Raw genomic sequence first — 26,864 nt, 5'->3', positions numbered from 1 at the left:
ACAAAAGTGCTCTTCAGGAGTGACATCTGGATCCCAAATGATACGCCAAACTTCCCAGTGTAATGTTTAGTTTTTTTACAAAAAACTCAAAAGAAAGTGTTTTTTGCTTTTTTTTCCTCAGATATCTCTAGATTGTAAGCTCCTTTGAACAAGGCCCTCCTCACCTGTTGTTTCTGTAAATCAAATTGTTATGCTATATACTACTTGTTATGTCCTGTCTACCCACTGTGCAGCGCTACAGCATATGATAGTGCTATATAAAACAATCAATAATAATATCAGCTTCTGCTCTAGTGATACATATATTGTACTTGCTTCAACAAAAATGTAGTGGAGTCAACCAATATTTAAATGCAGTTGTTGTGATCCAATATTTTCCCCGGAAAAGTCACAACACTAGATAAAGAAGGTCAATAACTAGCACTGGAGGGTCATCACAGCACAGAGGACAAGTATGACCGACATGTTCAATGTGCACCATCCAACCCTGCCCAGAACATGAAAGCCCCCACAAAGGGGCACAGAAAGGATCCAGTCGTGCATGCCTGTCTGGAAGCATTCTGCATGTGTCGCAAATGGAAACTAGGTTAGCAACACGGTTTACGCCTTCCGAATGTGAGGTGTGGACGCGGATGATTCTGCAAATGACAAAAGCAGAACAGTTCGGGGTGCTGCCACCCCTCTGCCTCCCTTGGCAACCTTCCTCTGCTTAATAGAGGATAGTACATAGAGAAACACATACAGAGTTGGTATTGCTTCCAACCAACAGTGTGTGCTAATGAGATGTGTAACGTTTGTCTATCTGTGGCTTTTTCCTGTGTGTATAGCGTTTGTGATGAATGTGTACAGCAAGCATTTATATGGTGAGAATTGATAAAAGCATTGTTGATGCTTGTAGCCAAGTCAAGCCTGACATGTTTACCTTACCAGTGTACCTGATTGTAGTATTTAGCTCACATTTAATTGCTCTCATGTGGTTTACTGTTAATTTCTTTTTTTTTATGTATTCTGTTATATCAGGTATTCAGTAATCATTGCCCTTATATGATGGGATCCATCGAATTCCTGAAGGATTTTGTTACTCCTGACATCGATATCCAGGTATGTGTACATTTATATAATGTGTAATATACATTTAGTTTTTTTCTAACTTGCTAAAGCCTATTTATAAATGCCTGTTGGAACTGCAATGTACCTAAAACATTGGTAGACACAAAAATAGAAGGAAAAATTGGAAAAAATATGGTAATCGTGCTACTCATATTCCTGATTTCCTATCTTTTTGGTAATTGTCCCATCATTTACTGTCTTCCAGTCCTGTCTCATTAAGACGAAAGGCATGGTTTTATGGATGAGACCTTTTTTAAAATTTTTATATATATACTTATAGAAAACACTTTTTTGGATGCCCTAGATTCAGGAAGCTTATCTAGAAAGCCCTGCGGTTTTTGAGATGGCACTTTTTATATGAAGAGAAATTAGCCAATGAATAATGACGTTCAAAATGATATCTGGTGGGTAACGAATAATTGGGAACCGAAGGAGACAGCATGTACCATGCATCAGTTTCTGTTTATTTTTTTGGAATGTCAGTAGGTTAAGTGATATAGTCGTAATGTGGAACGTTGCTCATTCGTAATGAAACAGAGCCATATAGCTAAATCATTTCAGTATTGCATCTCTCGTTCTAAAATTTTAACCACTGTTTGAAGTCAGAAGTGATAAATGCCTGTAGAATTATCAATGTGAAAATATGAACAGGTTCTTAAAATATGGGTTACAAAACAGTTGTGTTATTTTGTTACAACTTAGAAATGCATGCCCCTGGGCTGATAAGATTATATGTGTAGGGTTACCTGAAATACTACCTTTTATGCACAAACATATTACCCCATGGTGTGGCATTGTAGATATAGCCTCATTGAACATTTAAATTGTTTGTTTTCTAGTTGTGTCTGTTGTGCGTAATCTGTGTTTATAGACTAGCAGGGATATTTTAAGGAACTTCCAATGGTCCCTGGAAGCAGCCTGATTAACACAGCTACATGGAGGATTCTAATAGGTTATGGTGAAACCATTCATTAAGTTGACCAAAGTTAACCCCCGAGGTTCATAATTTCATAAAAGGTCTTGACGACCTGATATTCAGTTATTTTTACAGCTTGTGTGGCACCTAGTGGTTGGGTGACTACTCTTTAAATCATCATGCAATGCTCAAAAGGCAAGTTATACTCAGAATGCAACTTGTGCTCACCTGATAAAATACCACTGAGTTGCAAGAGTTTAATAGCTCGCTGCTTTTAAACATTGCTATTTGCACTCACCAACTTTACCAAGACCCCTCTTAACCAGAAGGCAGCTGGCATATAAACCCCTCTCCTCCCTACTTCACATGTGTTGGTGAAGTAATTAACCAGCGTAGGGTGAGTACTCCCCCTCTTCATCAACCTTATGTTCATTGGCCATGTCCTCATGGCTGTGGGATGGAGGTCTAGTTGATGTCAAAGTGGTTTGCCTCGCTTCTATAAAAAAAACATAATTTTTACTACCAAAATGAATCCTCATAATGAATGTTCATAACCTGAAGGGCAATTTAGAACTGATTGTTTTCATGATTATATGTCTTGAAATACTGGTATGGAAGACTTTTGTCTTGTCTGTTGAGGATTAGCCTTTTATCTGTGTCTAAACAGATTCACATTCATATAAGGTCAGCTTCTATTTTACATTTTATAAGATGCCGACTGGATAACTATATAGCATGTCAAGATGTCAAGATCTGTGTACTATGTCTACTTGTATTCAGTAATTGGCTCAGATCTTTTTTCCCTATGTTGTAATAGTATATTCTTATTACTAATTATTATTGCATTACTTGCATTACTTTTTTCATGCTGATTGAGAAGTGCCATTTGACAAACGTTTCAAGTTATTTTAGGTAATGCTGTTAAAAACAAAATCGTTATAAATTACTTGGTCAGACGCAATCCATTTATTGCAACTAACACACTTTGGCCACTAGAGGGAGCCGCACTCATAGACTTTTTTTCATTCACTGTTAGTCTAAGTATGCTGGAACTTCAGCCCACTTAGGTCCTTATTCATCAAGCCCAATTAAGATCATTAATGTAATGTAAAACAAGAACCATCATTATGTGGTTTCCGTATTCACTTATGTAATTATACGGTAAAATAACAGCTATAATTGAGCCTATTTTATATGCTTAACATCATGTTACTTCGGAAGAATACTGCATTATTTTCAAATAACATTTTATTATGTCGATATAAATGATGGCTGGATTTTCCTCTGATCACATCTGATGTTGCATAATTACATCCAATCACATGCTAGACCAAGTGTTTGAGAATTAGGGCAAGCTGCAAATTAACATGCTAAGTATGTCTGAGATTCAGCCTATTTAGCTGGTCAGGGTGTGAATAAATATTTATGCTTTTAATAATACTATGTTATTGTTACGGAGAATAATAAATCAGTGATTTACATGTCGGCATTCTAAAAATGTGCTTTTTATTTCAATATTTTATTTTTCTTGTATGGATGGCATGAGTGAGGAATAAAATTGTGTCACGGGTAATGATGAATTTGCATAACACTCCATGTATAAGTCTATATTGCTGGCACCACTATACCTCCATGAAATCAAAACCAGATGACCATTTGAAACTAATTGTTTTGTTTTTCCAGATACTCGACTTGAAATAACATAGCATAAGTCCCACTCCGTTCACGTATAGATCTTAGAATTTGAGATTTACATTTAATATCCAATCAGACACTATCAATTGGAGGACATTAGAGGTAGTAGAACCAGTGCCTGCACCCTGTCTACAACAACGTTTAGGAAACGCGCTGCAGCCAACAGTTTCCGTCCTTGGGATAGTCCTGTGGGTTTCAAGAAGGGTATACCCTCAGAATAGGACAAAACTGTAAGACAATGGAATAAACAATCTAATTAGCTATGCATTTGTTTCCATGAAAGAGGTTATCCACATATACCCCTAAAGAGGGTGTACATGAGAGCACTACAGACTGATCGCACAGTACTTTTGTCCAACAAGTTTGATCGGGTTGCTCCTAATATTATAAGATGCATCGGGACCTACGATTCTGCATGGTCTGATATTTTAAAACCTACCGACCCATACTTTAGCTTGATCCATACATATCCAAGGTACTAATACCATACCTTGCTATTACTACCAGGGGGTCCAAGAATCTGAAGGACATGCTTGTGCATTGTTTTAAACCAACTCCTGGCAGGATATCATTGATGTGACTAGGTAATGGACCAGAAGGTATGTATCAGTGTGGACAGAGCCGGCCTTAGGCGTTGTGGCGCCCTAGGCGGACTACTCCTCTGGAGCCCCCCCTCACTACCCCCCCTCTCTGCCCCTTCAAACTAGCCCCCCTCTCTGCCCCTTCAAACTACCCCCCCTCTCTGCCCCTTCAAACTACCCCCCCAAACTACCCCTCCCCTCTGCCCCTTCAAACTACCCCCCCTCTGACCCTTCAAACTACTGCATTTCCTCTGCTTGCAGGGTCTTCTAAAGAAGTTGGCTATTTTTTCCTTTGTTGTCATTTCAGTGGGACGCTTGTTAGAGTGGGAGCTCATTTCCACACTAATTTCAGGCAGGGTTGTCATTTCACATCCTTGAATGGATGGTAGCTAAACTGTGGAGGAAGATCACTGTATTGAGTAGGAAGATTTTCTGCACTGATTTCAATAATTATTTCTGACAATGCCATCGTATGCACGTTCCTTGTATGGGTGGTAGCTAGGCTCATGAGGAGGCTTATCAAAACATAAGTAGTCCAAGCCGTAAAGGAGGATATTTCAAAAATTTTGTTTTTCAACATAATCCTTATAATCCTCATTTAACTTTTCTGTGTCGATATTCCTTCCCATGCAAGTTGCAGTCTCAGTTATTTCCATCTCTTGTTCCCTTTCTCTATGACATCTGCCTTCATGTATCTGGTTTCAAATATCAGTTTCTTCTCCATCCATTGGTGATTTAATGAGCGGCTGGTAGTGCCTTACATGTCCTGCCAGCTGTTCTGTAGAATGTGTGAATATGTAACATCAGATAAAGACTGCTACATTAAATTATACAGTTAAATGCACTTTCTATAAGGTTTCAAACAAATGCTATAGTACACAGTGCCCTCCACTAATATTGGCGCCCTTAGTAAATATGAGCAAAGCAAGCTGTGAAACATTGTCTTTATTGTTGATCTTTATTGTTTCTTAAAAAATACATAAAAATACTCGGCTCTCGTGGAAATCAAACAATTCCACACACAGCACAGGTTTATCCAAAATAAGAAAAAATGTTAAATAAATATGTGGCATTTATTTATGTGTGGCTTTGTGCTACCTCCTTTTGCAAGATAACAGCTCTGAGTCTTCTCTTTTAATGCCTGATGAGGTTGGAGAATACATGGCAAGGAATCTGAGGGATTCCCCCATACAGAATCTCTCCAGATCTTTAAAATTTAGAGGTTGATGCTGGTGGACTCTCCTTTTCAGTTCTCCCCACAGGTTTTCTGGCCATGGTAGGACCTCGATTTTATGGCTAGTAACCCATTTTTGTGTTGATTTTTATGTATGTCTTGGATGGTTGTCCTACTGAAAGATTCAACCACAGCCCATTTTAAGCTTTCTGACATAGGCAGTCAGATGTTCATTTAATATCTGTTGATATTTGATAGAACCTATGATACTATGTATCCTAACAAAATGTGTGGGTCCTCTGGCAGAAAACAGCCCCAAAACATTAAAGAGCCACAGCCATATTTAACTGTGGGCATGAGGTACTTTTCCATATGGCTACTTCTCTGGGTGTGACGAAAACTCACCTCTGGTGTTCATTGCCAAAAAGCTCTATTTTGGTTTCACCTGATCATAGAACCCGGTCTTTTTTGAAGTGTTATCAATTTTTCCAGACCAAATAGCTTTGCGGAAAAATAATATATATGGAGTATATGTGTGATATACATAGAGTCATAACACAGGCTTTTGTCACCTGGGGAAGACTCTGAGTGTTCTGACACTCTATCAACTTAGGGAAGCTGAGGGAGGTGCAGGGGCCTTCCTGCCAGGCAGCTTGTCCTTTTTGCCCATGGACATTATGGACCTGACATATACCACATCATATGTGATGCATAATTTGCATGACATTATTATAGGTGCAAAATACGTGTCATTCCCTAATTATCATCGTTACTTGTGACTAATGATGGTCTTGCCCACGGTTACACTCAACAAAGCACCCAATCCCTCTGCCCAGTTCCTCACCCCTTTGACAGAAAAATCATTGTGTCTGTGGTGCTTGCCATCTGTGGCAATGCAATCATGGTGTGAGCTGCCTGGTGATGCGTTACATTAAAAAAAAAATTAAAAAAAAGAATTTGATGCGACTATGAGAGATCAGAGATGACTTGTCAAGCACTAGCGTTTGTGGGAATACCAAATAGCTTGCTTTGCCTTATGCTTAGTTTCTTAGAAGAGACTTCCCTTGTCAGAGGTGAGCTAAACTTTAACCCCTAAAATGACACAGTGGTGTATAGTGTACTACACACCCTATGTGGTTAATTCATTGACAGCAATGCCTGTTTTATAAAGAGTAAGTGCATGTACAAGCCTTTTGTTACCTGCATCATATTCTACAACTATATCTTTGATGCATCCAATGAGAATTTAGAGCAGTCATATGCAGACAAAGTCACAACAAGAAAAAGGAATGGGGCCAAATAAGAGGTCTGCTTGGTGAAGTTGCAGTACAAGCGCGAATGCATGTAAACAATTAGTGAAAGGTGAATAATCCATGTCACATGGAAGCTGTCCCTAGCACACATAAAAATACATATAAGTATATCCCTAAGGTGCTAAAAATGCTATTAAACCTTAGAAAGCCTGAAGCAATCTGCTACTTATCCTTCTGGCATCCAGAAGGGTTATAGATTTTATTGTACATGCTTCTTGGGAGCACCACATCATAAGACTTTAAATACATTAATGGAAATATATGTGGACCATCTCTAGTCCCCCAGGCAGCATAAAGAGTTTGCCTGATAAAAATAAACTGAACAGATGGACCAAGCATAAAAAGGAATAAACTCAGTTTGGGCCCGAGTCAATGAAAAACAGACTTGTTTGAATAATAGCATAAAATAAATTGTATCTTAACATAATGCTTAAAAAAGCCTAAATATAGGAAGAAAATCCAAATTCCCTCCTGGAGTAAAGGTTGTTTTATCTTTTTAACTTGAGTGGCTTACCTAGAAAACTATAACTGCATAGCCATCAGACCTGACATACATGGGAGGGCTGGCATGTTCTGCAAAAACAATTGGCCCCATCGCCCACCAATATACGCACTGGCTCCCCAACATACGCATATGTACACACACTTACACAAACTTACACACTCATACCACTTGCACATACACATCCATGCTAACACACAAACATTTGCACATACACATCCATGGTAACACACATACACTTACACAGACACATCCATGATAACACACAAACACTTACACATCGATGCACACACACAAACTTTACACATACACATTTATGCTCACATGCACTTGCACATTCATGTTAACACTTATCCGTACATTCTAATATTTTTCACTGAATGATGAATGGTTAATACAAAAAGGCATGTCACTGATAGATTGTTGCCATAGAAACTGAAAATGTTTCTGTGTGTTTAAACCTTTAGATGATAGAATAGAATTATAAATGTTCTATGGTTTGTTTGTTTAGCGTATTAGATGGTGCAATTAAAGCTTTGTATAAGTGGAATAGTACCTTTTTAAGAGGGTTGTGGATACAGTATATCCAGTAAAAAAAAAGTAATTGTGATGGAAAGAATATGGCGACCTTGCTGTCCTTAGACGATAAGAAAAATCGAATTTAAAGTTTTGGTTTTTCTAAATAGGAAACCTTTAGCCTTACTTTATAAGGTGGGATATTCCACCAACTTGAAACCACCAATTATTCGAATGTACGCCATCATGACTAGTACTGTTGTTTTACATCTAAAAACATTATATATCTTATTTATATAGCAGTCTGATTGAAACAGACGACCATGCGAACAAAGCACAAACCACGTCTGACATTTATACAGGAAGCTTTCCATTTTCGGCCAGAGGAATTTTGCTTACAGATTATTGGACTGAATGAACATAAATCCACATTCCTTCTTCATGATTGTGTAAATACTGTTGTGAAGCTGTGTGACAGCGTTGACATTGGGTCTTTTTCTAACACAACTGTTTTCAGATCACCATATTTTCTTTTCAGGCTACAGCTTTAAACAGGGTTAAGTATCTGCTGTCCCCTTTTCTCCCCAGTCGTTTTACTACATCTCCCTTTGCTATAAATCCGACACATACTGCCAGACAAAAGGCTATACAGTCCTGGTTTATGCATCAAACATTCTATTTTCGCTCCTATTTAACACAAGATCCGCAGCAACATTTTCCTGTTGGTGGTAACAGCTGAAACATGAATATGCAGTGTAAACAAATGAACAGGTAATTGGACATGTACTGGCTGTTAATAGCAATAAACTCATTTTCCACTAGGCAAGAGGAAAATTGAAATTGCCCAGTGCCGCGTATTAAATTTCACCTGTTTCAGTGAATGTGATGTCATTCCAGCCCATTGCATATTAGAGCAAGAACAGCAGCGCAGTTTGAATTTTCCATCCTTTGCAGCCTGTATAAGCAATTATATTTTTCTTGAGACCACATGGGAACACACATAGTTTGCCATTTGTTTATTATGTTTATTAGATGTTTTATTTTAGTGCTTTTAACTTTATAAAAAAAAAGGTCAAGAAGAATTGATGATGCCAAAAAGAAGTATCACAGTTGAGTAAATAACATCTTGTTTTCCATTTTCTAGGTGACTCTTAGTATCTTTGAGTTGGCAGCCTCAGCAGGCATGCCGTGTGATGTTGACCCCAGCCTGGTGGCTGCTCTATCAAACATGAAAACAGGTAACTGGGAACACTTTTTCATTGTATTCAGAACCATCCAACACTTACATGGGGTTAGGAACATCCACCCCTTTGTGTCCCTCCCTTTCAGTAATTTACATATTCCGTTCATTTTGTACAAAGTTTTCCCCATCCTGTTTTCAAAACTTCTTTCTTGCTGCTTCCCAACCTTAAGTTCACTACTGGATTTTCCAACATTGAGAGTGACATACGCTGCATGAAAACCAACCTGTTTACAGACGCTCATTATCATGCCTGGGCTTGCCATCTTGCAAACTGAGTAAATGCCCAGTGGTCCAGTACCATATGGCACCAGTAACTTACCTTTAGTGCCGCTCCTGCAGCTGATTTTTATTTCCCAGTCCAGCCCTAATGCTGGTGATCAGCCACTTTTTAAGAAGTCATCTTAAACACACATTTTAGTGATTCCTTATGAAACATGTCTTGGCTGTTCCATAATTCCCTTTAAATATTGGTTGCCCAGCTCCAAGTCTGTTCTCAAGGCCCACAAGCCAGCTAGAGGTTTAGGATTATTGTCAACAATTTCTGTATCTTGCTGTGATTGTCATTGTGTCACTATATGAATGTATGAACAATATCAGGTCAGCTCAACTCCGTATAATATGGGTGAAGAATAGATAAACATAGCCTTGAAAGCTTGTAATTATACTTGAGTTAGCCAAAACGGTATAATCCAAATTTGAGAAATAATACAGCATATACAAATAAATCACAAAAGATGTAAATCTAACATCAGTGATTCACTGAAAGCAAAGCTTAGGTATAACTTTCAGCTCTTCTGTGTGAAGACGGGAATTGCAGAGATCATGGAATGGACATGAGGAACATGATTTGTTTAGGTAACATGAACTAACCTAAACTACATTCCTTCTAGTTTTTAAACCTAAGGTACATGTAACCCTTTTGAGTACTTCTGAATGTTTTTGGGGTTAATCAAGCATATTCTTTATTTCAGTTTTTATTATTACTGTTATTAGGGTTATTACTGGCGTTCTTGTTTGGTAGAACTGGTTACTAGTTGTAGTTAGTCGGATAAAAAGAGTGAGAGTAACTGAGTGGATATTATGTTCCCATCAAAGGTTTGTCGTCACCAACGTTTTTGATTGTGGTAGGTCCAAGTAGAATAGGGAAAGAGACAGGTTTAGTAAGCACCTTCATCATTAGGTGTCTCAACTTAAGAAATATATAATCGCTGTACATTATTTACACACTCTAGTCTGTGTGACAATTCTCATGGAGAGATGGACACCCAGTGATAATGCTAACAGTGTGATAGCGTTGGCTGTAAAGCAGATGGTTAAGGTGGAGTTGATGTATTTAAAAAAGCACTTACGTCTGTGAAGTCATATACTTCGGGTTATGGTGGGATACACCATATGACACAGAGTGAAGGCTGTCTGCCTGTGCTGTTGGATATATAACTTATGTGAGTGGTACTCACATACTCTCAGGGGTTGCTACAACTATTGGGCTAGCTGTGAGTGGAATGATGTGTGAAAGGTTGAAGGTTGGCAGGAGAGTGAGAGATAGGTGGGGCTGATAAAGAAAGAAGAAAAGCAACATACATACATACGTTCACAAGAACTGGATGCTGTTGATGCTAACTAAAATGGATTACGCTTATAGGTCTTCAAATTCCGAAGCGTACTGTAGCTGTGGTTAATCTATTATATTCTATATAATACCTAAGTATGAAGGAATGCTTACAAACTCCCTGAAGCAGTATTGTAAATCAGTGCTTGGTAAACCAGTGTTATTAATATGCTATATATTAAATTAGTTTGTCGTAAAACAGCCAAATAATATGAATCATATAATTTTTATGACTTCTCATAACCATATTTTAACATTACATTATAACATTCTAAATATAGAGAAAGAGCTCCCACTTTTAACAATAGAGAAGCAAAAACAGACTTGTTTGTTCTAAATATTCATACAATTTGAAATGGTAGGTGCACCTTAATGTAGGATGGGATATCGATGAACTCAGCTCAGGTTAAATTGGTTACCACTTAGTTTATTGGCTCTGCAATATGTTACAGGTCCCTACAAACTCAAATGAAAGACCTCTTTATCCAATTCTCTATGGTCCCAGCACACAAGATCAGTGACATACCTTGCCCCGGTCTTTAATCATCTCTCATTCTTTGACAGACTGCTCATCTCTAGAGGAAGAGTACAAGGTAGCTTGTCTGCTTCAGGTGTTTCTGGCCGTTTCCTTTCCACTGTTGGCATCTGATCCCTTGTCCTTTTACAACATTGAAAATGATGGTAAGCAAGATGTTGAAATTAGTCTCTGGAGTATCTGAGTGGTATGCTATGCATTTAATAAAACAAAGATGGCTGTGGGGCTTTAGGGGGCCTGACCAAAGAAACTTTACAAAGATGTAATGTTACTTTCCTGCAACATTATCTTTGGTGTCCTCCTTTCGGTACTAGTTGTTAATAGGAATGTCAGACAGATTAATCTAGATTATACATCATACAGCTTTATACAACATATTCTGTAGCAAAAATGTTTTCCCCTTACATTTAAGTATTAATAAAAAAAATTACATTATACCTACCAACAGTCCCGAATGTACCAGGACAGTCTAATTTATTGGGTTCTGTCCTGTCCAATTGAGTCTGTCCCAGCATAAAAATACTACCTATTCACAGTGCACAGTACAATACTGCTGATCTCTAGGTTGTAAGTACAAGAAAAAATGTGGCATCCTAGTGTAGCTGACAGCTACCATGGTAATGTCATAAACAAAAGAAAGGTCAGAACAGCCGATTTACACACACACAAAATTATATATATTTTAAATATACACACTTAATACTTTACCTTACATGTAGCACATCCCCTTAAATAGTTGTGATAGTTTAGTGTTTTGTTTTAATTTAGTCAGTGAGTCTAACTGAGCCACTAAGCAATACAGTTTTTTGTGCCTAATTGATTTTTTTATCTTTTTTTACAGGTTATAATAACAATATCCACTGCCTAGCAAAAGCCATAATTCAAGTATCAGCTGCCTTGTTCACTATTTACAGTAAGAACATAGAGACACACCTCAAGGAATTTTTGCTGGTATGATATTAATCAATTAATGAATTACTACCACTTAAGCTATACAGTTTCTAAACCTAAGTAGACTGAACAGACCACCATGTCTAATAACATACACTAAATGACCATTACTCCAACATGGACTTTTATGACATTGTATTCTATACACCCTTACATAGCATTGTCCAAAATGTCTTGGTATTTTGAAGGGGACTTCGTGGGAACCGTTCTCGGTTGCTTCTCTGTTCCAATATAACTGTGCCCCAGTGCACAAAGCAAGGTCCATAAAAACATAGTTGGATGAGTTTGGTGTGGTAAAACCTGACTGGATGCACATAGCCCAGACCTCAACCCCAATGAACACCTTTGGGATGAACTGGAATGGAGATTGTGAGCCAGGACTTCCCGTCCAACATCAGTGCCTGACCTCACAAATGCTCTACTGGATGAATGGGCAACAATTTCCACAGAAACAGTGCAAAATCCTGTGGAAAGGATTCCAAGAAGAGTGAAAGATGTTATAGCTGCAAAGGAGGGACCAACTATATATTAATGTCTATGTATTTAGAATGCAATATCATGAAGGTCCCTGTTGGTGCAATGGTCAGGTGTCCCAATACTTTTGTCAACATGGTATATTTCTACTTTGAATTTACAGGTGTTGGCTGTGTCTATATGTGTTTTAAAGGGACAGTTAAATGTCTCATTCAGCTCCACCAACAAAGAATGCATATTAAAGTACCGTGTTATCAAATGAAAGAGATCAAATGCATATTGGAAATTCAATTAAGTCCCTCCATGCATTTTCATGGAAAAAAAGCATGTTAAGTCAAAGAAGACACTTGGCTATCATATACATTAAAGTGCATAAGATGACTAGAGTGTCCCTTTAATGAATTAATACATTAGTAGATGCTGGATGTATTTAATTCTCCAGTTTAATTTAGACTGTTGACTGATGCTTGTAAAAAAAAGGAATCCCCCTTCACCATAACTGTAAAGGTATCTGTGAGATACTTTTCTGGTTGGACAGAATGTCCATAAACTTGGACATATCTCTGTGTCAGTTCAGGGAAGGTTCAAGTCAGGGGGGGGGGGCTGGCGGCAGTGCAGCACGCCCCTCTCCCCGCCCAATTCCCCATTAATGGATGTAGATGGGCCCTCTTATATTAAAAACTACAACAACATAACTCTTTGGACAAAATAAATACTAACATAAAAAAATATTTTAGAAAAAAATAATGTTCTGGAACTAATGGCATGGTGCTAAAAGTGTTCTGGTAATGTATACCTTTTAATTAACCATTTTAAGCGCTACTGTGAAAATGCATTGGAATAAATTAAATTGTTAGGCATTAGAGATTTGATGTTCTGAAGATTCTTATGTTATTTTGGTGTGAGTTGATATTTGAATTGCATTTTCTTTCTCAGGATTAGTAGTGCTAGATAAAATGAATATCCCATCTCCTTTCTGATAAATGGAGTGTGTTGGTCACGTGACAGCTACATAGGCAGTGGCATATTCTGGCCATAGGCAGAAGGTCCAGGGCAGGTCCAGAGCGGAAGCAGCCCCTTCCAAAACAGACGTAGAGGGACTTGAGTGCTCAGGCTCCCTGTAGCACCACTGTTCAATGAGTTCAAAGGAGGTCATTTATCTCCCCAACCAACCCACTAACCAAGTTGGCATGGTCTCCAAAGGTGGGGTGCTGGGATGTGACGTCATATCACATCGGCGGTGACAGCCTACATAGCAGCAGCCAGTAAACTACCAGTACCTTGAGAGTTCCCTGTTATGAGCAATTAATATGATAGAGCCAGAGCCGGCCTTAAGTGTTCTGGCGCCCTGTGCAGACTACTCCTCTGGCGCCCCCTTCTCACTACCCCCCCCTTGCCCCTTCAAACTACCCCCCCTCTGCCCCTTCAAACTACCCCCCCCGCCCTTTCAGGGGCCTCACTTACCTTGTTGCCGGAGTCCTGCGGTGAGAGCGGGAGGCATCCGTCTTCTCGCTCTGCCGTGGTGCCGGCATTTCATGTTGAGCGCCGGAATAGTCCGGCACTCAACATGAGATGCTGGCACCGCGACGGAGTCACGGAGAGTGAGGGGCGCCGAGCGGTTGCTGAAAACTTCACAAACAACCGCTCAGCGCCCCTGCCCGGGACTTAAATGGAAGCATCGGGGTTTTTAAAAAAAAATAAACTTTATTTAACATGAATGATGTTAAATAAAGTTTTAAATAAAAAAACCCGATGTTTTAATTTAAGTCCCGGGCAGGCGCCCCTGCTGCCACGGCGCCCTGTGCGGCCGCACAGGTCGCACACCCCTAAGGCCAGCCCTGGATAGAGCTTATGTATAAAATGAATCCTGGTGCAAAAATGGTCATTGATGACACCAACAGAATATTCCTGTTTCTTTTTTTGCTATGGTGATAAGACAACATTCCAAAATTAACACCAGAATATTTTTTATTTGTAACAACGCAAACATCACAACAGTAAAACAAATGGAGTTACAAAAACAGTTTTTCTTCATGTCGAATCTAGTCTGGTAAGCAGGATTTAAAATGGCAACCCGTGGTCTCATCTAGATAAGACATCAATGCTTCAAGCCAATCTTCTCAAACAATGGATGGGAAAAGTGTAGATGAGATTACGTGAGGGATGTTAAATTAAAAAGCTCAACGAGTTTCAAGCCTGTGTCGACACAATTTACTAAGACATTATTGCACAAACAGGCAGACTAAATGAGCTGGAATACCATAGACCTGCAAATGAAGACACTATTACACAGCTCACATCACATACATCAAAGCGTAATCATTTTATTAAAGAAAATAAATTCTCGTGGAAAAAGCTAACAATAGCCTTCATTCCAGATACGGCAGTAAGCATTAACACCGAGAGGATATATACGGAATATGGAATTAAGATAAGAAGTGGCTGGTGTTGACATGATTGGTAAAAATGAATATAGACAGATGACAAGGTACATTTCAGGCTTTTTATGAAAAATTACAGTTTTCAGGCCTTCGGGAGCAAGAAAGGTCCTTACGACTGTGCTAAAGCTCATGCCCTATTTGAATACATCTGTCAAAAAATCTCTGAGCTGTATAATTACCCATACCCAATATATTACATGGCATTAGCTATAAATATTTAAGATGCTGGTGGAAGAGAACTAGACTAAACAAGTACAAAGGAAGGCAGAGGAATAAAATGAAATGCATTCTCTGCTGCAGGCTCCCACATTTCATTCTTAAGAGCAAATACGTTGGCATTATTTGTATAACAAATTGTAAACTGCAATATTTTTACATTTATAGATTTAACATCTCTTTTCCATGCACTCTGTATTCACCACGGATCATCCATAGTTTGTTATACATTCACGTATGTTATTTAATATTTAAAGAGGCAGTCACATGCAACGTCAGGTGAATTGTGGCTTCTCATTGTGTCTGTCCTGCTGCCTGTACAGCCTTCGTTACTTTGACATAGTACTCACATATGAAACTTGTCAGATGGCTTCAGACTGTTTCGGATTGTCTGAGGATTGTTTTTTAAAGAAGATCAAATGCTACTTTAACCCCTTCGTGACAAAGGCTGATTTTACTTTTTGTACCCTTCGTGACAATGGCCGTTTTAACATTTCTGCGCTGCTCGTGTTTAGTTGTAATTTTCTTCTTTCCCGTTTACTGAACCCACACACATTAGATATTGTTTTTTTCAGGACAAGAAGGGCTTTCTTTAGATGACATTGTTTTGATTGTATCATATGTTGTATATACTTCTCCTCTCTCAAACCAATACCACCAATTGATATGCGTGGAGAATAATCCGTTCTGCGTTGTGTATTAATGATAAATGTAATACCCTTGTTACCTCCTCCAAGAACTACATATAACCGTATCCCCTTTTCCAGATAATATATATGTCTAGTTCTACTAAGGTTTTCTACCTGATATTACAATAAAACAGCCAACCCAAGATTCTTACCAGAGAGAGAGCTTTAATTAGAATCTACCCAGATTAATGTTACAGCAAAGACAAAACCAGAGTTACAGTGATATACAGATGACAATCATTCATACCACTCACAAACATCCCATCTATCTAATATCTGCTGCTAAGTGTGTATGCTGTGTGGGTGATGTGCCAAAGGTGAGACTCACCAATCCAGTCTCCTTCTATGTGTTTCTACAATGTCTTTTCAAGGGATTTCTCTATTGATGTGTAAATGAGGTCCCTGTCCTCTGTTCCCAAGACCCCACCGTGTGATGTTATTGACTTGCTATGTTTCCCATGCCTATCTCCAGGTGATGCATTTCCTTCCCTCTCTACATAGTATGCAGGTGTGATATCTTCTTACAGCTGTCCCTCCTGTTACCTCCCCCCTAAGTGGCTTGCAGCTATCATACATACATATATACACATAAACTTAATCAAGCACATATTAATTACAGATATACATACTTTGTATTTACCCCAACACTCCCCCACTTGAATAAGATCCATATAGGAACTTATTCATAAAGACATATACCAACTCAAACCCAAACAGTATTACAAGAACCAATATACTGGTATTTTATATCCCTACAATTGATGCTAGCTCTAATCGTTCCTGCTTGGTGTGTGTTTTTTTCAGTTCTTTCCTCTAGAAGCAATATAGGATGAATAAGGAGCAAATTAATACAAATTGCAGGAATACAAATATTACAGAAGCAGTTCTTAATCCTGGGTGTGTGTATACATTGTAGGGGATGCTCCACCAGGGCTCTTGAAAGCTGTGTGTAATTTCTTTAGTGCTGGCTAAATTTTCTTTCACCAGATCCTGCAATTGCACAACCCTTCTATTATTTCTTTTAAATAATGTATCCAAATCTATGTTAAGTGGCGGGATTGTTTTAAATAGTGAGGGAATCATCTTATTCCAATTTCCCAGCTCCTCCTGTACCATGTTCACAGATACCTGTGTGAGTTGAATGTTAGCTCTTATGACCTCCTTACCCACTTTCATGGAGCCATAGGTGAGATTAACACACCATCCTGTAGCAGGTACCTTACAAGGTACAGTTTGTTGCCAGAGAATTTTAGATACACCCAGTGCACAGATCGTAGGGCCCTGCCCATGTACCACCCTTTTCCATCCATTTACAGTTCTGTGAAGGTGAACTGGGCAGCTCCCTGAGCTCTCCATTATGCATCCATCTGAACGGACTAGGGGTTCTAGTACACAGGAACAAAGCCAAGCATTTTTACGTCTGTCACAGCAACTGGGGTTAATAATCTTCCATAACTGGTTTTCTTTTACCACCAAGCGGGTTTGTGGCAGGAGTTGTTTTAAAACATTAGTGCCATTAGCCACGTCTAACTCACCCAGCATAGTCATCTTATAAACAGGTACAGGCTGTTCTGTCCAAACTGGAATGTCGATTAGTAATGGAATTACCTTTTTCCCTACTTTACACTTATTGCACCAACTCTGTAGACTTTTAATTTTGGAAAGGACTACATTCTGGCAATCTATGCCAAATTCCCTAACCAGATCAAAAACTAGGGTAGAATTCACAATTCTGGGCCATTCCCCTTGTTTTATTTCTTGGAGGCCTAAATTTAGATGTTCAACTAGTAGATTTCCGACTATACCACATACCATAGCCTTGGAGACATCATTATTCTCAACTGATTCTCTCAGAGCATTTACAGATATATTAATCCATTGCAAATCTGCAGCAACTGTGTGAATGTTCTGTATTGATAGATCAGTTTCGGCTAGAGTGTTAAATTCCACACGTCCCTCTTTAAGTAAAATTTGTTGCAACCCATCTACAAATTTTTGTTCTCGTGAGTTTAGATCCTCTATGTCTCCTCTATTCCAAATTGAGGTCCCCAAACTGAATCCTTATATTATATCAGTACCCAGATCCCTTTTTTCTCTCTCTCTAAAACGAAGCCCTTGTGTAGCATCCCAGAATAGATTAATATGTGCTTGAAACACCTTTTTAAACCATTCTTTCAACATTTCTGGGCAGCTCTCTGGTATATTAAATGAAGAAAAATTTAACAATAAAGGTAATGTTACATAAGACACATCTGTATAAGCGACCGTTTGTGTTGGTTGTATGAATAATCCATGCTCTGGCCAGGGGGTGGTTGTTGGGCAGTCCTGTGAGTTAGTAAGTTGTACTTTAATTGCTGAGTCTACTATAGTATGCAATCCACTGTGATTTGGGTTGCATGTCACAGAACCATCCTGGGTTAATGTAAAATTTCTTTCCAGCAGCATCTTTATTCTCACTTCCTTTGTGGTATTGGCCCAAAATGTACTGGTACTCTTATGCATATCACTCCCTCCTGGATAGCTCCAAACTGCAAATTCAGAGGGAAGGTTAGACTTAGGCATTGAAATATTACACTGTACCACTATCCATCCCCCTATAGCCCCAACCACGGTATGCTTATCCTTAAATGTAACTTCTGGCGATTGCCCCTTTACTCTTAAAGTTACTCTGATTTCTCCTTTTTCTTCTGGACGTCTTTCCTCCCTCTTATACCTATCTACTAGAATACCTGCATCTCCTGAATTTGTTTCACCTAAATTGCTCTGATGTACCCTTATTTCCCATTTATGACTATTGTCCATCAGAGTGCTAGTCCTTTCTCCTTTTATATACAGTATATACATTAAGCCTGATACAATCAACCACCATATCACTGCTGCTGTATTTTGGCATTTCACATTTCCTAGTTGAGATGTTCTTCCAGGGGTCTTCTCCATTTTCTATTATCTGGAAAAGAGAACTAAGAGAACATGTAAATATACATTACTTCTGCACATCATTTTTCCCTTTAAAGGCTTTTATCTGACACGCATGTGTCCATCTAAAATTCTCTTCCCCCACATCTAGTAAGTACACAGAAGGACCAATTTTGTCTATTACACCATATGGACCTTTCCATTTTGGTTTAGGAAATGGATGATAGGGAGCAAAATCTTGCAACATTACTCTGTCACCAATCTCATGTTCTGTTAAATCTCCTTTGGCATTAAACCACTTTTGGGTATATTTGTGAGTGCATTCATCAGTAGCGCAGATAGATTTATGCACTGTCAAAATATGTTCTTTAAGATTCTCAACCCAGGCTTCTGATAAGGCTACTGTGTCTAGGGCAGGTGGGAGAGGATTCAGTTAATGTTCCCACGTTCTCATGTTTCTCCCTAATAAAGCTTCATAAGGGGCAAAACCTGTTGATCTGCACACTCTGGAACGAATAGTTGACAAAACAAATGGCAATTTCTCATCCCAATCAGTTCCTTGCACATTCACAACCTTTTTTAAAGCATCCTTTATTGTCCTGTTCATTCTTTCAACCTGACCAGAGGATTCTGGATGGTAGTATATATGGAATTTGTGATTAATTCCTAGTAAACTACAGGTTTCCTCTATAACATTACCAATGAAGGCTGGTCCACTATCACTGTCCATAACCTTTGGAATTCCCCACCTACTGAAAATTTCTTTTACAAGTATTCTGGCTGTGTTGATTGCAGTACAATTTTTTGTTGAAAACGCCTCTACCCAGTGACTAAATGAATCTACTTCCACAAGAATATATTTATTTCGGTGGGCAGTATTTGGTAATTCACCAGTGTAATCGATTTGGATACGTTCCCATGGTCCCATGGGTGCCTGTCTCATCAAAGCTCCCCTCCGTCTTCTGTTAGTAGGATCATGTCTAGCACATTCCAGGCATGATAATATGTGATCCTCCATATGTAAAGAATTTTGGGGCCACCAAGCTACCTGGTCTAATCTTTCCATTGCTAATGGGAGCTTCGGGTGTCCTCCTACCGGAGAGCCATGTATCCAAGTGAGAATATCTTTTCTCACTCCTTTTGGGGCCACCCATATTGGTACCTCATCCTTAGTGGTTACAAGTAACCCTTCCCTCAAATATAGGTTCTGGCCCTCATACTGGATAGGACCTGTTTCACAAGCTAGTTTTAATGGGCCTAGCTCCTCATCTTTTTCTTGTAGTTTAGCTAATTCACTTGCTCGTTCATAAAGATATTTCGCCTTTGCTCGTGTCAAGACAGCTACAGGCATTGACATAACAGCTGTTAACAATGGCCACTCATGTGCCACACTAGCTGCCTCCTTTGCCAATTTGTCTACTTTGTTATTCCACTGGTGTTCTCGTGTTACCTTCCTATGAGCCTGTACCTTTCTGATATTAATTCTATGGAAATTATGTGATTCCTCTTCAATAGCTTGCCACAAGGAATCATATTTTACTCTGCCTCCATCTGTTCCTTTAAACCTCATCACATTCCACCATGGAAGGTACACAACAGCTCCTTTACACACCTGGTCTGAATCAGAAACAACATTGACCTCATTGCTGAAATTTTTCATTTCATTGAGTACCTGGAGAAGTGCAGCTATCTCAACATACTGTGCAGAAACCGATTTACAGGAATACATAAACTGTTTTTCAATTTGCTCATCTTTTACCAAAATACCAGCAAAGCCTGCTATCCTATGTCCATCTTGATAAAATGAGGAACCATCAATATACCAACATTCATGACTGCAGTCAAAAGGTTGTTGCATCGTTCTAAAAACTGAATGCTGCAAATTTGTTCCTAATATCTGGCATTCATGAGGTTCACCTTCTATAACCAATCCACCTGCAAGAACACTAGGTTCTTTCAGTAGCATCCCTTTTATGTTCTCTGACAACAAAGCAGTAGTCCATCTAGCTAACCTTTTACTGTTTACATCACTTTCTTTCCATTTGCCATTTGCCAACAACACAATAGGGGTATGGTGGCTTGCTATAACAACAGTTTGTGTTCCCGTCAAGTATCGGAATTTATTTATTGCCCAGTAACAACACAAAACCATACGTGTACACAGAGGATATTTTTGTTCCACTGCAGTAAGCAACCTGGATGCATATGCTATAGGTCTTTGTTTGCCAAGACACTCCTGGGTAAGTACAACTGCTAGAGAATTGGGGCCCACATAGGGATACATCCGAAATTCTAGGTTAGGATTAGGGACAGCTAGGGTTGGAGCATTACCAAGGGCCTTTTTAAGATCTTCCACTGCTCGTGTATGTTCAAGCTGCCATTTCCACTGATCCTGCTTTAATAAATCATACAGTGGCTCTGTTAACTCGGCATATTGTGGAACAAAATCTCTGCAAAATCCAGTCATTCCCAGAAACTGTCGTAGGCACCTTTCATCTGTAGGTAAGGGAATTTTTCCAATCAGCTCCACTCTCTGTTCATTAATACTGCGCCCAGACTTCCCTATGGTCACACCAAGAAACTGAACCTGCTCTCTTCCAAGCTGTATTTTTTTTGGATTCAGTTTTAAGCCTGCCTCTCTCAAAAGCTGTAACAATTCCTGGATATCATTTTTATGTTCCTCCATTGAGGGAGACCCAATAAGAATATCATCCACATACTGAACAATCCTTTCTGACTTTGAAAATGTATCTACCACTTCTTTCATGTGAGCATGAAAAATGGCTGGGCTATCTTTGTAACCCTGCGGTAGAACTGTCCACATATACTGGATTCCTTCCCAAGTAAAAGCAGTCCTGTATTGGCACCTGGGATCAAGACTTAAACTCCAAAAACCATTACTAATATCAACCACAGAAAACACTTTCATGTCTGGAGTTATCTTACCAATAATTTCTGGATAAGCAGCAACAATAGGGGCCATGCTTTTTGAATGTCTATTCAAAACTCGGTAATCAATCGTTAATCTATACGTTCCATCGGGCTTAGACACTGGCCATGCCGGGCTGTTACATATAGACGCACCTCTTACCAATGTGCCCTGGGCTTCTAATTGCCTAATTACTCCTGTAATGGACTGGAAAGCTTCTCTGGGTATTGGATATTGTTTTTGGGCTGGTGGATCACTGCCTTCCAGCAACACCATTGTTTGCATTTTACCACAGTCCTGTTTATGTTCTGCAATGACATCCTGATACTCATTCATAATATCATTCCATTTGGGGTCCCAATACCCCCTTGCTTCCCCCACTGGTTTCACTGTCGCTGTTGCTAGTTCCATCGGAGGGTGCCATACATGGCCTGTATTTCCTTTTCCTTCCATTTTCCACAATTTTAAATTAGCCAAATCAACAACCAGTCCTTGTTCCAAACAAACATCTGCTCCAATAATATCTTGATTTTCACATACAACATCACACACCCATCTTTCCTGTCCAATTTGCATCTCCACATCACGTACAAAAGGAGCTTCAATGGAATGCCCCGTAATACCTGTAATTCTAATTTTCTCATTTCCTGGATTAACATGCTTGCTAAAACTTACAGCTGCCCCACTATCTAGCAGCGCTTGTACTCGAGTTCCCCCTAATGAAACATCAACAGTGGGCCGCCCCCAGGGATCTAAGATCAAATTCGTGAGAAAATGACAAGAAGGGGCTCGGGGGGCTCGGAATTCCTAACAATCACCTTTTTCTTTGGGGTGAACTACCTTGTTGTCTTCCACAGTAGCTACCCTTGTTTTTGCATTCTTGATCTTATCCAATTCATATTTCACATTGTCTAGTTCTTCCTGTAAGCGATCTCTTTCATTTTTAATTTCATGAAAAGGTACCCATGGTTTTAACGGTTTATCACCCTTTACCCTCCTTCCTCTATCTGAGTCGTTATCAGTTCTATAACCTCCCATATTCTGAAATCTATTCCCCCTCTGAGAATACATGCCAGACCTGTCTCTTCTCTCTTGCCCCTCTACCCTAAAAATTCTTGCAGCATCAACAGCAAAACTCTCATTTTTAATCTTTCTTCTCCACAAATTATCAGCTCTTAATAATATGTCACACATTTCTGATGGATCTGGGGTTACTGATAAAATCTCCTCTCTAACCTCTTGCTCTAATGCATCTAAAAACATTGATCTATGCATCAGCCCTCCCTGTTCAAAACCAGGATTACTGACAACCAATTGTTCCATAACTGTAGATATTCTAGCCGACAATTCATAAGGAGATTCTTGTTTCAGTTGTTTAATTTTGCCAGACAACGACATACCAGATGTAATTCCATACAATGCTCTTAAAATCTCTTTCAACATATCCCTAGTTCTACACTGCTGACCACATGTCTGTACAATCCTAACCCACAATCCATTTCCAGCAACTCTCTGCAGCACTCTTTCAATATCCTCTCTTGTCAAGCTATACATCTCTTTTACTCTTTGAAACCCACAAAACCATTGCAAAAAACGGTTAATGTCATGCTGGGGGACCAGGCCTATTTCTTTAACAATGGCATCCATTTCTTGTGGCTTTAAATGTTTAGTAACAAGCTGTATCCCACCAGTATTATCAGGATTTAACACTGTAGTTGCTGTAGTTGGGGCAGCAGGGATACTCACTGGCTTTTGTTTCAGATCATCCCATGGGTAAATAGATTTATATCCTATATCTCTAATCCCTGAGTTAACGGACCCAGGAATTTCAGGTGCAGGAGACATACTAGAAGGTGCCATACTTTCTGCCATTTTATTAAAAGCCATATTGGTAGCATGTCTGCATTCATCCAATTCTCTCTGCAAATCCAACATTTTCTCATTCACCCTTTCATTCTCCTCTTTAAGCTCCTCACACACTTTGGCCTTTTCAATTAAAGCTTCTCCAGTTGCTACTGCATACACTCTAAGATCAACAATCTTATTATTTAATTCATTATACATCTCATCATGCTTTTCAGATTTTACTTTAATTGAAACATTCAGCTCTGCCAATTTATCCTCATTTGCTTTCACAATTTCTTCCAATCTTAAACAACAAGAGAGTAGTCCTTGCACAATGCAACCTTTTCTTTTACTCTCTGACACCTTTTTTTCAAATAATGTCTCTCCCAAAAACTTCTGCAACATCTCCCATGACTGTTTACAGTCCTGTGGGATTTCATAAGGACCACCATGTCTCTTAATATAATTCAGAAGCCATTTCTTAACATTTTCAGAATAAGTATCTTTTGCATCCTCCATGTTGCATGTCATATCAAACGAACAAATCACAGCAATATAATATAATAACAGTTATACTCACCACACTCCAGGCAGACTCTGTAAAGTTCTTCTGGCCAAGAGTCACGGCACCAATATGTTGTATATACTTCTCCTCTCTCAAACCAATACCACCAATTGATATGCGTGGAGAATAATCCGTTCTGCGTTGTGTATTAATGATAAATGTAATACCCTTGTTACCTCCTCCAAGAACTACATATAACCGTATCCCCTTTTCCAGATAATATATATGTCTAGTTCTACTAAGGTTTTCTACCTGATATTACAATAAAACAGCCAACCCAAGATTCTTACCAGAGAGAGAGCTTTAATTAGAATCTACCCAGATTAATGTTACAGCAAAGACAAAACCAGAGTTACAGTGATATACAGATGACAATCATTCATACCACTCACAAACATCCCATCTATCTAATATCTGCTGCTAAGTGTGTATGCTGTGTGGGTGATGTGCCAAAGGTGAGACTCACCAATCCAGTCTCCTTCTATGTGTTTCTACAATGTCTTTTCAAGGGATTTCTCTATTGATGTGTAAATGAGGTCCCTGTCCTCTGTTCCCAAGACCCCACCGTGTGATGTTATTGACTTGCTATGTTTCCCATGCCTATCTCCAGGTGATGCATTTCCTTCCCTCTCTACATAGTATGCAGGTGTGATATCTTCTTACAGCTGTCCCTCCTGTTACCTCCCCCCTAAGTGGCTTGCAGCTATCATACATACATATATACACATAAACTTAATCAAGCACATATTAATTACAGATATACATACTTTGTATTTACCCCAACATCATATTATTTACTATTAAAAAAAGTATAAAATATGGTGAAAAATTTAGAAAAAAATGACTGTTTCTAACTTTTAGTTGAAAAATCTTTTACTCATCTATAAAAGGTAATGAAAAAACCTGCTAAATAGATTCTACTATTTGTCCTGAGTTTAGAAATACCCAATGTTTTTATGTTTTTTTGCTTTTTTCTACACATTATGGGGCAAAAAGTACAGGTAGCGTTTTGCTATTTCAAAGCCATTTTTTCCAAATCTGGTAATTCTTGCCCCCATGTGCCATTTCGGGTATCTTTGAAGCCGGCCAATGCAATTTACCCCATCAAGTCATATATTTTTGAAAACTAGACAGCCCAGGGTATTCCAAGTGCTAGTATTTTAACCCTTTCCAAGCACTAATTCTACCATCAGCCTTTGTCAAACTTTATGGTAGTCATTTTTTTTGCATTTGTTTTTTCACACACTTTACTTTAGGTATGAATAAACAGGTTCTGGTATATGTCACTATCATAAAACACCCCAATATGTGTTTAGCAACATCTCCTGAGTACAGCGATACCTCACATGAATGATTTTGCCTGGGTGTTTGGGGGCAAAAGGGCCACATTTGGGGCATGCGCATTTTCAATGTTGAACTTTGGCATTTGGGGATCCACTGCCCATGCCCTATTTGGCACATCTTTGAGCCGGGCCATTTCAGTATGCTCAATAAAGCCATATATTTTTGAAAACTAGACACCCCAGGGTATTTCAAATGCTGTATTTTAACTCTTTCCATGCACCATATCTACCACCAGTCTTTGTCAAACTTTGTGGTAGTCATTTTTTTGCATTTGTTTTGTCACACACATTTTACTTCAGGTATGAATTAAAAAGTTCTCGTATATGTCACTATCACAAAACACCCCAATATGTGTTCAGCAACATCTCCTGAGCGCAGTGATACCCCACATCAATGATTTTGCCTGGGTGTTTGGGGGCAAAAGGGCCACATTTGGGGCATGCACATTTTTCAATGTGGAACTTTGGCATTTGGGGATCCACTGCCCATGCCCTATTTGGTACATCTTTGAGCCGGGCCATTTCAGTGTGCCCAATAAAGCCATATATTTTTGAAAACTAGACACCACAGGGTATTTTAAATGCTGGTATTTTAACTCTTTGCATGCACACATTTTACCACCAGCATTTTTTCAAAGTTTGCAGTAGTATTTTTGTGTGTGTATTTTTCCCACACACACCTACTTTATGTATGAATTTACAGCTCCTGGTATATGCCGCTGTCACACGACACCCCAATATGTGTTCAGCAACATCTCCTGAGTACAGTGATACCCCACATGCATGGGTTTGTCATTTTTGGGGGGAACTAAAAGGCCACATTTGGTACGTGTGCATTTTTCTAATTGGAAATTAGATGTGTGGCCATCCTTCCCCCCGTGTTATTTGGGACATTGTTGAATCCGGCCAATTCAATTTACCCCATCAAATCATACATTTTTTAAAAGTAGACACCCCATGGGCATTTAATATGCCAGTATTTTAACTCTTTCCATGCGAGAATTGTTTTAAGCTAATGTGCTAATTTTAGGACTTGCTCACAAAAATATATTTTTTATATATATAATTTAATTGTTTTTTGCCTTTTTTAAAACATTTTTAAGATTTTTTTTCAACTTGAAGGTTCCCCTGATGACATCAGAGGGAAATTATTTTTACATTTTACTGTTTTTTTACTATTTTTTTTCTAATGATTATTAATTTTATTTTATTTTTAATTTATTTTTTTCTAATCACACTGTGATTAGAAAGCTGAGCTCCATTGACTTGCATGGTTGAATGCAGTACCTGTATTCAACCTG

At 38.8% G+C, this 26,864-nt stretch overlaps 1 protein-coding gene across 1 annotated transcript in view; it reads left to right on the top strand.

Moving 5' to 3' along the window:
• Nucleotides 1-26,864, top strand: part of LOC149285283 (nck-associated protein 1-like) — an 84,791-nt gene that overhangs the window by 40,788 nt on the left and 17,139 nt on the right. Inside the window, exons 26-29 of the mRNA XM_089495551.1 lie at nucleotides 1,021-1,101; nucleotides 8,952-9,045; nucleotides 11,224-11,340; nucleotides 12,036-12,145. Of these exons, the coding sequence (XP_089351677.1) occupies nucleotides 1,021-1,101; nucleotides 8,952-9,045; nucleotides 11,224-11,340; nucleotides 12,036-12,145 (402 nt within the window). The remainder of the gene's footprint in view (nucleotides 1-1,020; nucleotides 1,102-8,951; nucleotides 9,046-11,223; nucleotides 11,341-12,035; nucleotides 12,146-26,864) is intronic.

The sequence above is a fragment of the Sceloporus occidentalis genome, unplaced genomic scaffold (genome assembly GCF_023333645.1).
Source record: "Sceloporus occidentalis isolate IW3139 unplaced genomic scaffold, rSceOcc1.0.p SCAF_82, whole genome shotgun sequence".
NCBI classification, from domain to species: domain Eukaryota; kingdom Metazoa; phylum Chordata; class Lepidosauria; order Squamata; family Phrynosomatidae; genus Sceloporus; species Sceloporus occidentalis.
Note: the sequence above shows the minus strand (reverse complement) of the source record. Positions and strands in the feature narration are given on the sequence as shown.